The 13,303-nt window shown below is 47.6% G+C and overlaps 1 protein-coding gene across 1 annotated transcript in view; it reads left to right on the top strand.

Annotated features, from left to right (window-relative positions):
• MOK (MOK protein kinase) overlaps window positions 1-13,303 on the top strand; it is a 48,310-nt gene that overhangs the window by 32,943 nt on the left and 2,064 nt on the right. Inside the window, exons 3-9 of the mRNA XM_059915029.1 lie at window positions 2,421-2,510; window positions 3,935-4,005; window positions 7,871-7,949; window positions 8,079-8,127; window positions 10,093-10,271; window positions 11,761-11,862; window positions 12,632-12,805. Of these exons, the coding sequence (XP_059771012.1) occupies window positions 2,421-2,510; window positions 3,935-4,005; window positions 7,871-7,949; window positions 8,079-8,127; window positions 10,093-10,271; window positions 11,761-11,862; window positions 12,632-12,805 (744 nt within the window). The remainder of the gene's footprint in view (window positions 1-2,420; window positions 2,511-3,934; window positions 4,006-7,870; window positions 7,950-8,078; window positions 8,128-10,092; window positions 10,272-11,760; window positions 11,863-12,631; window positions 12,806-13,303) is intronic.

The following is a 13,303-nucleotide window of genomic DNA, read 5'->3' as shown; positions in this document are numbered from 1 at the left end:
CTTGAAAAACATATTTTATCTGTAGGTGTTGAATATACTGTTATATAAATGTCAGTTAGGTCAAGGTGGTTAATAATGCTGTCAGGATCTTCTGTATCTTTACTGATTTTTTGAATGATTATTCTATCAGTTATGGTAGAGGGGTGTTGAAATCTCCAACTCTCTTACTTTAGTTCTGTCCGTTTTACATCTTGTATATTGAACCTCTATTATTTAGAAATACACATTTATAATTGTCATGTCTTCCTGATGTACTGCCCTTTATATCATCTTGAAATCATACCTGGTAACAATCCTTATTGTGAAATCTATTTTATCTAATAGGAATAAAACCACTTCTTTTCCCCCTTTACCTTGAGGACTTTCTTCCTACAGATTCGATTGGTTAGAAAAACTTACTTTCTAAGAATTCCCCAGTGGTCCAGTGGTTAGGACTCGGTGCTTTCATTGCTGTGGGCCCGGGTTCGATCCCTGGTCAGGGAACTAAGTCTCCGGTGGATGGAGTCATTCGACTGGGTATGACCCCATGGGCCCAGCCGTGGGGAAGGGGGTCTCTTGTAAGAGTCAGTCTGGAGGGTGGTGACAGCCAGCCTCAGGCCGTCAGCCTCTATTACTTGTATTGTAATTTGGGATGTGAACATGGTGGCAGGCAGAGCAGTCTTCATAAAGCAAAGCCCGCAGTAAGACACACCTGCCAAGAGAACACCTCTCCCCAGGTGAATGACATTGAAAAAATGTACAGCCTTCATTAAAGATAAGAAAGAAGACTGGGTCTGCCACCTCCTAGAGAAATGGAAATAAAAACAAAAATAAACAAATGGGACCTAATGAAACTTAAAAGCTTTTGCACAGCAAAGGAAACCATAAACAAGACGAAAAGACAACCCTCAGAATGGGAGAAAATATTTGCAAACAAAGCAACTGACAAAGGATTAATCTCCAAAGTATACAAGCAGCTCATGCAGTTCAATATCAAAAAAACAAACAACCCAGTACAAAAATGGGCATAAGACCTAAATAGACATTTCTCCGAAGAAGATATACAGATTGCCAACAAACACATGAAAGGATGCTCAACATCACTAATCATTAGAGAAATGCAAATCAAAGCTACAATGAGGTATCACCTCACACCAGTCAGAATGACCATCATCAGAAAATCTACAAACAATAAATGCTGGAGAGGGTGTGGAGAAAAGGGAACCCTCTTGCACTCTTGGTGGGAATGTAAGTTGATACAGCCACTATGGAGAACAGTATGGAGGTTCCTGAAAAAACTAAAAATAGAACTACCATACGACCCAACAATCCCACTACTGGGCATATACCCTGAGAAAACCATAATTCAAAGAGTCATGTACCACAATGTTCATTGCAGCTCTATTTACAATAGCCAGGACATGGAAGCAACCTAAGTGTCCATCGACAGATGAATGGATAAAGAAGATGTGGCACATATACACAATGGAATATTACTCAGCCATAAAAAGGAACGAAATTGAGTTATTTGTAGTGAGGTGGATGGACCTAGAGACTGTCATACAGAGTGAAGTAAGTCAGAAAGAGAAAAACAAATACTGTATGCTAACACATATATATGGAATCTAAAAAAAAAAAAAAAAATGTTCTGAAGAACCTAGGGGCAGGACAGGAATAAAGACACAGACCTACCAGAGAATGGACTTGAGGACACGGGGAGGGGGAAGGGTAAGCTGGGACGAAGTGAGAGAGTGGCATGGACATATATACACTACCAAATGTAAAATAGTTAGCTAGTGGGAAGCAGCCGCATAGCACAGGGAGATTAGCTCGGTGCTTTGTGTCCACCTAGAGGGGTGGGATAGGGAGGGTGGGAGGGAGACACAAGAGGGAGGAGTTATGGGGATGTATGTATATGTATAGCTGATTCACTTTGTTATACAGCAGAAACTAACACAACATTGTAAAGCAATTATACTCCAATAAAGATGTTAAAAAAGTAATTTAAAAAAATATTGAGTTAAAATATTTATCTCAAAAAAAAAAATAAAAGACTGGGTCTGAACGTGAAATGTTTATTTTCCGATGGTATTTACATTGCTCAGTTAGTTCCTATAAACTGATTAATAGGAAATTTCAGTATCTGTTTCTATATTTATTAATTGTAAGAGAAACTACCAAGGTATTCTTTCAGGAACTTAGATGGGAAAAGTTTGAATATATGTCCAAAGCTAAAAGAACCTTGATTTTTATAAGATAATGTAGAAATGAGATATGCTTAAGATCAGCTGCTAATGGGAGAAATAAAATCTGATTAACTTGCTTGAAATATTTGTGAGTTTTTCAGTTGTGATTGTAGACAATAAATAATGATTTGATAACCCTGATTTTAAAGTTGACCTGAATTATAAATTAGTTATTTATTTTTACCTACACAATAGTATTGAGCAAGTGAACAATCTACGAGAGATACAAGCACTGAGGCACCTGAATCCTCACCCAAACATTCTTACGTTGCACGAAGTGGTTTTGTAAGTATATTCGGGGCTTTAAACATTATCTAAATTTGATGATAATTATTAAATCTCTTTTTAAGAAAGAAAACCATGGGAGACATTTTAAATATTTGCTTTGTAGCTCAGAGAATAATAATTTTTGTTTTATCTTAAGTCACTTACTTATTTGGACCAGTGTCTGTATCTGAGTCCTAATGTGGAAAGGCCTTCATTTCAGTGACTCCACCTCATAAAAGCAAACAACATTCAAACGGTTCCTCTCCTGTAGCAGTTGGGCTTCTGTGTAGACGATGGTGGCCCTGGGCATCCGAGTGTGAGTTGTGACCTACTGGGAAAGCCCCTGTTGTCCTCTTTCAGGGACTGCACTTTATTGCTGCCACTTGCCATCTCTGTGTGGTCTCATGCAGCCTTTCTTACTACAATTGACATAATTGGGGATTATGACAAAATCGGGGGATTTTTAATTTCTGTTCTAATTATAGAGTAGCTTCCGTAAGGTTTACCTGTTGATGAAGAAGGCAGAGCACAGCTTGTCTGGAGGGGCTTGTCTGCCAGGGGCTGGGGCTGGGGTCCTGGCCTGGACCTCTGAGACTGCGCCCCTCAGCAGGAAGCCTGGCCTGTACAACCAGCTGAGAAACCGCAGCCTCTGACCGTTAAAGTGCAGGAGATTTTAATCTGGAGACTGAACAGTTCTAAACTCAAAATGCGATGTCTTGTCATGGCTGTGTGGCGTCCTGGCCCGCGTGCTCTGAGCCATTAGTTGGGGCCAGGTCCAGAGACCGCAGTCTGCGTGTGACGCTCACAGCCCTGCCTGTGCTGAGGGTGCTTTATGTGCACTCTGCAAAGCACTTCTGTGCACGGTTGCACGTGGGCCTCCTGACAGTCCTGAGTGACAGCGGGGACCCGTTCCAGCCCCACCAGGGGCGCCTGGAGCAGGGCCCGGGGGTGACACTGCAGGGGCATGATGTGACTCACCTTCCTCCCTTTTGTCTCGGCTGGATTTTGGGTTTTGCTCCCTGCACTGATGTATCCCAATCACATGGAAGTCATTTAGGTAAATTAAAACTAAACTTGCAGCCACAGAGCATGAATCAAATCCTACTTTGTTTTGCTTCTGCAGCTCCTCAAACCTCATTTCTTCTTTCTGCTGATAGTTACTTTTCTATTTTCAAGACTCTTCTCTTTAAAAATTGTGGGGAGGGGGGCTTTTAGAATTTTTGCCTGAAGTAGGGTTTTACTATTATTTAAAATTACTTTTGCCTGAAACGTTGATTAAAAATCAAAACTTCTGCTGTTTCAATCATTACACTTTGGACTTTGTCTGATGTAGGAGTGCTTTGTGTTTATCAGAAGTGTTTACAAATGAATTAAATATTTGATTATTTTTTCTGATGAAGACAAGAAAAAAAAACATTTTAAAAACCTGCTTTCTTCTTCAGTGACAGAAAATCTGGTTCTCTTGCACTAATATGTGAACTTATGGACATGAATATTTATGAACTAATACGAGGTACGTAGAATAATTTCAAAGCTAATCTAAGATCTTTTAAAGCTTGTAGTTCCCATATATTTGTTGTAGTTCTCAAAATCATTCGTGCAGTAGTTGCATCTAAATATATGGTACTGGGCTGTAAACGTACAGTACTCACGGGAAGTGTTTCTCTGGCAGTCTTGTCTGCTCAGAACTCAGCTGCGAACGAGCAGAGCCACGAGGCGTTCAGGCCGGCTGGGTGACGCGGTGAGGAGGGCGCAGAGGGCGGCGGCAGCTCAGCCCTTCCTCAAGCCTGTCCCCTTCTAGCACCTTTCCCGGCTCTGCTGCTGCTGGACATTCTACTCTATGCTTCAGCATGAGGCAGGGCTCGCTGCTCAGATAATCCCTCTGAGAGGGAACCTCCTCCTGTCTGCATTCTTATGAAGTCCCCTGTACTGCAGAATGCGCATTCATTTCCTTTCTTTTTTTAATAAATTTATTTTATTTATTTATTTTTGGCTGCGTTGGGTCTTCGTTGCTGCGCACGGGCTTTCTCTAGTTGCGGCGAGCGGGGGCTACTCTTCATTGCGGTGTGCGGGCTTCTCATTGCGGTGGCTTCTCTTGTTGTGGAGCACAAGCTCTAGGCGTGCGGGCTTCAGTAGTTGCAACGCGCAGGCTCAGTAGTTGTGGCGCACGGGCTTAGTTGCTCCGCGGCATGTGGGATCTTCCTGGACCAGGGCTCTAACCCGTGTCCCCTGCCTTGGCAGGCGGATTCTTAACCACTGCACCACCAGGGAAGCCCATCCTGTTACTTTTCATGCTGGTGCTTCTGGGAAGCGCCGTTCCAGTTTGGCTGTGTTGACGCAGTTTGGATGTCCCACATCAACACACTGGGTAGAGCATGCCCAGTGCCGTGTGCATTTCATGATGGTAGGTCCTGGTTAGGCTCTTTGAGCCTTAGTCCTTGTCTAGAAAATGGGGATAATCATAGTGTCTGACTCTTAGGGTTGTTGTGAGGAGTAATAATATGTGTGAGGTGTTTGGAGCAGTGCTGGCTTGCGTGGCCTTCAGTCGAGGTCAACTGCTGTCATCACCACCATCATCATTATTACTTTACAGTTTATAGTGTGCTTGCTCTGTGTTCCTGCATTTGCTTTTCCTGGTTCTGTGAGCTCAACTCCATTACAGAGGTGAGGCAGTTGAACTTCCAAGAAGTTAGAGCCGTTGCCTGAGACGAGCCAGCTTCAAAGAGCAGAGCTGGGAGGACCCCTCCTTGAATTGTGTCTTGTTGCGAGAGGGGTGCTGGCGATGGCTCCAGCTCCATGCTGAGTCTGACACCCCACCTGCTCCCCTGTAACTCCTCTCAGAACAGGGTGCCATCAGGCAAGGCTCTCCTTCGGAAAACACCGATGGCAGACACGTGCTCACACGGTGCCGCCGGGCATAGCCTCCGGGCCCAAGTGTAGACTGTGGGCATTTGGCTGTGCCATGGTGGACCCAGAATGCACCCCCAAGCCTGACCAGGAAAGCCAGGCGCAGGCCTGGGTACAGGGTCTCTTGTGGGAAGGCAGTGTGCTGGATATTCTATTACAATGCTGGCTACACAGGAGGCCCTTTTCCTTCTGTTAGTACTGACAGCCAATGCCATAGTTAATCATTGTGTTCACTTCAGATTTTTTACATTGCTGGTATTGTATATGACGTTTTTTAGTACCTTCTTAATGAGAATATTGGGTAAAAATTAACTTGGGAAAATTAATTTGGTCGGGAGAGCCAAAAGAGAGAAATACTGTTTGCAGTCTGCTGGCATTCAGTAAAGGGTCATACAAGGAACTTCAGAGTGGTTTATTAATTGTACTATGTGTATTTGTTTCAAGATGTTTGTGAACAAGAATCTGGTGGGAACCAGATGCAGTCTTGGGCCTGGCGAGTTAGGATCTTGTTTTGGGAAAATAGTGTGAAAGTGAGTGGTCAGTCCCCTCCTTGTCAAGGGTGTGGACTCCTGTTGTTCTGACCAGTGGCCCACGTGGTTCATGAGGGCACCTCTGTCCACTAGGAGCCCCCATGTGCAGGCAGGACTCTCACGGAGGACAGGGGAGGGCGTCATGGCCTTGCCCCACGGCTGTGAACGGGTGGAGCGGGGGAGGCCCAGGAGGAAAGGAAGGGCAGGCATCCAAAGAGCCCTCCGCCACTGGGGACTGAAGGCAGCCGAAAATGCAGATTCCTGGCCCACCTGCCTGGATTTGTGATTCACTGGGTCTAGGTTTGGGCCTTGGAATCTACTTTTTAAAAGATCCCTAGGTGCTTATGAAGATTGGATGGATTAGACTTTTCCTAAAAGAGTCCACCTTTTCTGAGTTCAAGTTCAGGTGACTGTAATGGCAGTTTTATGCTATAAGATGTGGACGTGTGGACATGGCTGGGACGGGTGCTTCTAGGAACAGAGCAGCATGAGTACAACATGCAGCAGGAGAGCTTTGGGGGCGCGTGCAGAAACGTCCCCAAGTGAATGTGGCTGGAGCCTTCGATAAACAAGTGGGATATGATGGGGCACAGTTCCCAAGGTGAGGGACCAGGCCTGGCGGCCCATTCTGAGAACTTGCTGGAAAGGCAGCTTTTGGGGCCCCGCCGCAGACCTACTGAACCAGGAATGCCGGGGGTGAGGATGGGGAGCATTCTGTATCTTCACAAGCCCCCAGGGGACTCGGGTGCTCCTGGGTCCTGAGAGCCCTGTGCTGGGAGGGAGTCTGCCGAGGGGGGTCTGGAGAGCCGGGCTCGTCAGTGGGCAGCGAGACCCCCTGCCCGATGAGGGCCGAACCTCATGAAGCTTCGTCCAGCCTCACGTGTGACAGAGAATAGAAATTTTACTTTCTTTTCACCTTTATATAGATAATAATTTGATAAAATTCCTCAAGCGGGGGGAAGCTGACAAAGTCTTAGTTTTAATTCTTTCAATTTAAATTCTGGAAAACTGATGATAAATTATGTGAAACAGAATAAAAAGATTATAGTATGCCATGGAAAAAATTCATTGCACTTAGACATTTTGTAATTTAAATTACTTTCTATTATTAACATAAACAGTCTTGTTATGCGAGAAAAAGAATACATTAATTTTTTGACAGAAATTGCAAACTTAGGATGAAAAATGTCTAGTGAGATATGTGCTCACGGAGGGGAAAGTGGTTTTTTGAGTTGTTAGGTGAGAGTGGGTATTTTGCAGATTTAAAACCTAATGACTTAAAAACACATACCTCTGATATTAAAATCAAGTAAAATGTGACACCTTTGAGAGCAAGGGCAGCTCTGATGCTGGAGTGTAGTATTAAGAGTTTCGGAGCATCCTGAAAGCTGCAGGAGGGGAGAAGGTGTAGATTACAGGCTGCTGCAGGGCGCTGTCAGCCGGTGCCCAGTGACTGCTTCCTTCTGTGAGAGAGGAACGTGTAGCTGTGCAAGTGAGAGCAGCCACTGGTCTTCTTGGGTTAAGAAAACGTGATCCATCCCCTTAAAGACGGAGATCTCCGTGTAGCCAGGAAACCGAGGAAAACCCTAGATTTGAGCTCATAATCAGCATGAAGGAGGGTGCCCTGGAGGCCCACCCGAGGCTGTGTTAGGACCTCCGGCCAGAGCTGCCCTTGCGGTGATCGCTCAGCACTGTTTTACTGCCATCAGAAGGCCTTGCGCTCTGTGATTTTAAATGAAATCATGCCAGTATGTAGAGTTTTAAATGGCATATTTTGTAGATAGACTCCATATTTCCTAGAACTACTCCAGGTTATTTTTCACTGAGGAAGTTAGATTTTCACACATTGCTAAATAAAAATGGATTCCATCTTTTGTTTCAAAAACGGGGATATGGACCATTCATTGGTAACCATATTTGCCTATTTCCTTGATGGCACAGGGAGAAGACACCCATTATCAGAAAAAAAGATTATGCACTATATGTACCAGTTGTGTAAATCCCTTGATCACATGCACAGGTAGGCACTTGGAGACCTGGCAGCTTTCAAATTCATAAAATGTATTACCGTTCATTAAGAATATAGTATAAGAGAATTTGAATGAATGAGGTACAATTAATTCTATCCTTCCTTTTATATTGAATGCAGAAATGGAATATTTCACAGAGATGTAAAACCAGAAAATATATTAATAAAGGTAAGAACTTTTATATGAAAAATTGATATCAGAATAAAGGTAGAATATAAAAACTTTTCACTGGATATGTTTTCAATCCCAATGGATACCATGTTTGTTATAACATGTTTGTTTTTTTCCTTCCAGTTTGGAAAAAAGTGGTTAATTTAATAAATGCCATCAACGTAACTGTACATCTGGAAAAAGGCACCCTTCTTATACTATATACAAAAAATAAACTCTATTTAAATTATCATTCTAAACACTCTAAATATAAAAGTGGAAGAGGCAGGATTTGAGCTCTGATATGTCTCACTTGAAAGCCCTTAAACTATACCTGTGTAAAGTGTACAATTTGCTCAGTTTGGGCATATGTGTACACCCATGAAACCATCATCGCAATCAACTTCACAAACAAATCCAAACCCCCGAAAGCCTCCTCTTGCCCTTTGGTAGTCCATGCTCCCTGTCCCTTGTCCCCAGGCAAAGACGAGCTAGAATGTTCTATAAATGGAATTACATAGCATGTACTCTTTTTTGGTCTGGCTTTCACTCAGCGTCATTATTTTGAGGTTCATCCACATTGTAGTGTGTGTACCACGCCTTTCGAAATTGTCCCACAGTTCTTGGATGTTCGGTTTTGTTTCTGATGTTCTTCTATTGCTTTGCATTTCAGTTTGGGAAGTTTCTATTGGCATATCTTCAAGCTCACTGATTCTTTCCTTGGCTGTGTTGAGTCTATCAAAGTCTTTTAAATTTTTTGTTACAGTGCTTTTTGTTTGTTTGTTTTTAATTTTTTTTATTTTTGGCTGCATTGGGTCTTTGTTGCTGCCTGCCGGCTTTTTCCAGTTGTGGCGAGCGGGGGCTACTCTTCCTGTGGTGCACGGGCTTCTCATTGCGGTGGCTTCTCTTGTTGCGGAGCCCGGGCTCTAGGCGCGCATGGGCTCAGTAGTTGTGGCTCACGGGCTCAGTAGTTGTGGCGCACGGGCTTAGTTGCTCCGCGGTATATGAGACCTTCCTGGACCAGGGCTTGAACCCGTGTCCCCTGCGTTGGCAGGTGGATTCTTAACCGCTGTCCCACCAGGCAAGTCCCTGTTACTGTGTTTTTTATTTCTAGTGTTTCCTTTTGAGGTTTTCTTAGGGTTTCCATCTCTCTGCTTACGTTTCCCATCTGAACTTGCACGCTGTCTTTTTTTTCCATTAGAGCCCTTAACAAATTAATCATAGTTATTTTAAATTTCCTGTCTGGGAATTCTAAAATTCTAAAACCCGCGCCATATCTGAGTCTGGTTTTGATGCATGCTTTGTCTCTTCAGACTATTTTTTCTTGCCTTTTAATATGCCTTGTAATTTTTGTTGAATGTATTGGGGAATGGGAACAGAGGTAAAAGGCTGTCAGCGTAGGTTTCTTGATAATCTGGCTAAGAGGACTGCTGTTTAATGTTTGCTCTAGCTGTAGGTGCCAGAGGCTTCAAATTTATTGACAGCATGAATTTTATTACTTGAATGTGAGAGGTAGAGAAGATGGAAGAAACACTTTGAAACCTGTTTCCCTGGGCTGTCTGACTTCCTTCAAGGATCCCATGTGGTGTAGGCCAGGCCCCCAGCCTCCCCCGAATGGGAACCAAGCTGCCAGAAGCGCTGGACCCGGTGGGGAGTTTGAGGCATAACAGGGCATATGACCAGGGTGTATAGTTCATCTGTAGACTTACACTGCGACTTAAAAATTTCCAAAACCTGTAGACATTTTGAAATGTCGGTTAAACATAGCCAGAATATTCGTAAATGTGTTCCACTGAAGAGAAATACCGCTTCCTCACCTGCTAGAGGCAATTTCAGGTGCTTATAAAGCCAGTACTTTATGTTCTACAAGCTAGTTTAGGTGCTAGGAATTTTCCCGTTGGTGCATAAATATTTGAAATGGTTTGTATTACAATCGCTGCCTGACGAGATGTTATTTGTCCCTGCTTCTCTCCCCCCTTGCAGCAAGATGTCCTGAAATTAGGGGACTTTGGGTCCTGCCGGAGTATCTATTCTAAGCAGCCGTACACGGAATACATCTCCACCCGCTGGTACCGGGCCCCAGAGTGTCTCCTCACTGATGGCTTCTACACCTACAAGATGGACCTGTGGAGCGCGGGCTGCGTGCTCTACGAGATGGCCAGGTGGCACCAGAGTCGCAGCTGCTGCTGGGCTAGCGGGGGGTGGGGGGGCGCTGTGTCAGGGTCCTGAGGCCAGTCCACGCGGGGCTTGGCTGTCCAGTGGCTTCGCGCCAGTCCCTCCCTCTACGGTGCAGAGTTTACAGTCCTTCTGGTGTCGTGGTGGTGTTTTAACTCGACAGGAAATGTGTCGAACGCTTTTCCTTGCTTTCTGGGCATGGAGGAAAGAACACCATCAGTTACTTCTTTCCCACTGGCCCGGCCCGGCCCTGGGTCGGTGGGCCTCTCCATTTGGCCTCACCAGCGATAGGACTGATGAAGCCAGATGAAGGAACAGAGTCGAGGCGTGCTTCCTGCCGCCCCGTGGGGCCTGCTGTGGGGGCGGCGTGCGAGCGGTGCCCCCCGTCTACCCTCAGAGTGCAGTCCTTCGGGTGGGGTGCTCTGGCCCCGGGAGTGAGGGTGAGCTGGATGGAGGCCAGGAAGCCCCAGCCCTAACCGTCCTCCCCTCCCCCAGCCTTTGGGCTTCACCGCTGGGCGCAGCAGGGCCAGGGCAGAGGCCCGGGAAGGGAAGAGGGCCTGTCCCGTCCACCGGCGGCGGGGGCACCGGGTGGAAGAAGCCCCGGGAGGAGGTGGGGCGGCACCTGCTGGTAGTGGGTCACGCAGGATGGGTGGGTGGATTTAACGTCGGGGTGACGCACATCAGGGTGGTACAGCCCAGTGCAGGCAGGACCCGGGTCGTCCAGTCCCGCCTGCTCAACTGACCCCTTGATAAATACAGACGTTGGGCCCTTCGGGACACGCCTTCTGATTCTAGATCATTTGTATTGATAAGTGACTGCTATTTTTGGAAAGGAGAGTGGTGACTTCACTGATGCTAAAGTACCAACAAATGATCTTTTCTCCCGTGCTAAAGTCCCTGAGTCAGTTTGGAGGGATGTCAGAGGCGCTGGTGCCGGCGGCATCCACTCAGGGCCTGGGGCAGCCCACGCTGAGCCTCGCTGACTGCACTCTGTGCCCGGCCTGCCCCACCTCAGAGCCGTCCAGCTCCCCTGCGTTTCCTCTTCTCCCCTGCGGCCTGAGCTCCTGCCGTTTTCCCTGAATAGAAGTCATCTTACCGTCACAGCTACGTTTTTAAACTCTTCTTTGTGGCCTGTAATGTGTTATGGGCCTAAAATCTTTTATCCACAATTCCCAAATCCGTGACTGCTCCAAAACCAAAACGCTCCTCGGACCTCATTTGTCTACACAACCCGACCTGACCCAGCCTGAATTTTTGTCAGCAAAACTCCCCGGGCCGTGAGGAGGCTCTGGGGGCTTTCACCTCTCAGCCGGCAGAGACACCTGCTGTGCAGATACGGGAGTGTGGCTCTGTCCCTTAGAAAGACACCGACCCGTGGGGACAGTAGGAGGAGAAAGGCCCAAGCATGGGTGGGGGGCTGGAGGTCCCTCTGCTGGGAGGCCGCCGCCCTGACCACAGCCCTGGCTGCCCGCCCAGCCTGCAGCCCCTCTTCCCCGGAGCCAACGAGCTGGACCAGATCTCGAGGATCCACGACGTCATTGGCACGCCTGCTGGGAAGACCCTCACCAAGTTCAAACGGTAAGTGCAGCCCCCCGGGCCGCCCCACCACCCTGCCCCTGTCGCCCCCAGGGGCCTCCTCACAGCCCCGCGAGCCCGGCAGTCGGGTTTTGTCCCCGGAGTGTTCACTCCGGCCCCAGGGGTCTTTGGGTGGGAAATGCTCCCCAGCACAGGCTGCGCGCGCGGACCGTGGGGAGCCGCCACCCGGCGCCTGGGCCACGCTGACCCGGGGGGACCGGGGGGCGGGCAGCACCCAGCGGCTCCCAGAAGCCTAGGGGGGTAAGGAGATGACAGCCATGCTGGAGTCTTCTTCTTGTTTGAAACTTTATTTCATTCTTTTCTGGTGGGAATGTGGTATTAGTCTTCTCAAGAAAAAGTTTTCTTACACTTATAGCATAACAGATTTCACGACCTCCCACCCTTTTTAAAAAAAACAGACTTAATTTTTTTAGAGCAGTTTTAGGTTCACAGAAGAACTGAGCGGAACGTACAAAGATTTCCCATCTACCGCCTGGCCCCACGCAGCGCACAGCCTCCCGGCCACCAGCACCGGCCCCGGGGTGGCATGTCTGCTATCATCGAACCTACACCGACACGTCATTCTCACCCAAAGTCCACGGTCTCCACGAGGATCTTGTATTCTATGGGCTTTATGCCCCCCTGCCCCCTGCCCTTTTTAGATTGTAAACTGTTACCTTCAGTGCAGGTCCCTGTAGGGTCGTGATGCTGGACCGGCCACGTGCTCTAAATGACGGCGTGATCGTTTATTATCATTGGGCTTTTAATACAGGTCGAGAGCTATGAGTTTTGATTTTACTTTTAAAAAGGGATCAGGAATACCTCTCCTGACAGCCAGTTTGTCCCCGCAATGCCTCTCCCTCCTGCACGCAATGGTGGCCTATGACCCCGATGAGAGAATCACCGCCCACCAGGCCCTGCAGCATCCCTACTTCCAAGAGCAGAGGTAGGCGCCCTGCCGGGTTCCCGTCGGGCACGCGGATGGGTGGCTGGTCCCCGGGAACGGTGCCGGTCCCTCTGGGAACCCGCACCTCGCTCCTTCCTGGTATCCTCTCCCAGAAGGAGGCGATTAGTGGCTTCACGGCAGGGTGGAAGGAGGGTCTGTGGCTGCTTTGCGGTTGATGCCAAGGCTGTGGTGTTAAGCCCCGGAGGGTCACGTGGCGCACGGCAGGGGGAGCGGGCTGAGCTCGCTCGCTGTGAGGTTCCAGGGCGCGTGCGTTGGGCGACACCTGCCATTGGAAGTACCTGCCCTGAGGGCTTCGGACTCCACCCCTCTGTCCCCTGTGTCCCTCTGTGTGTGACATGGGTGACGTTTGACCCGAACCTCGAGTCACTGGGCAGGGGTGGGCCCACGGCTCCGGAGCCCAGAGGCTATCAGGCTGAGACAGGAAAGGAAAAGCTCCTCGGGATATGGCTCATGTGGATGAGAGGAGGGGCGACAGGC

The sequence above is a fragment of the Balaenoptera ricei genome, chromosome 2 (genome assembly GCF_028023285.1).
Source record: "Balaenoptera ricei isolate mBalRic1 chromosome 2, mBalRic1.hap2, whole genome shotgun sequence".
Lineage (NCBI taxonomy): Eukaryota > Metazoa > Chordata > Mammalia > Artiodactyla > Balaenopteridae > Balaenoptera > Balaenoptera ricei.
The sequence above is the reverse complement of the archived record's forward strand: the minus strand, read 5'-3'. Positions and strand labels throughout refer to the sequence as shown.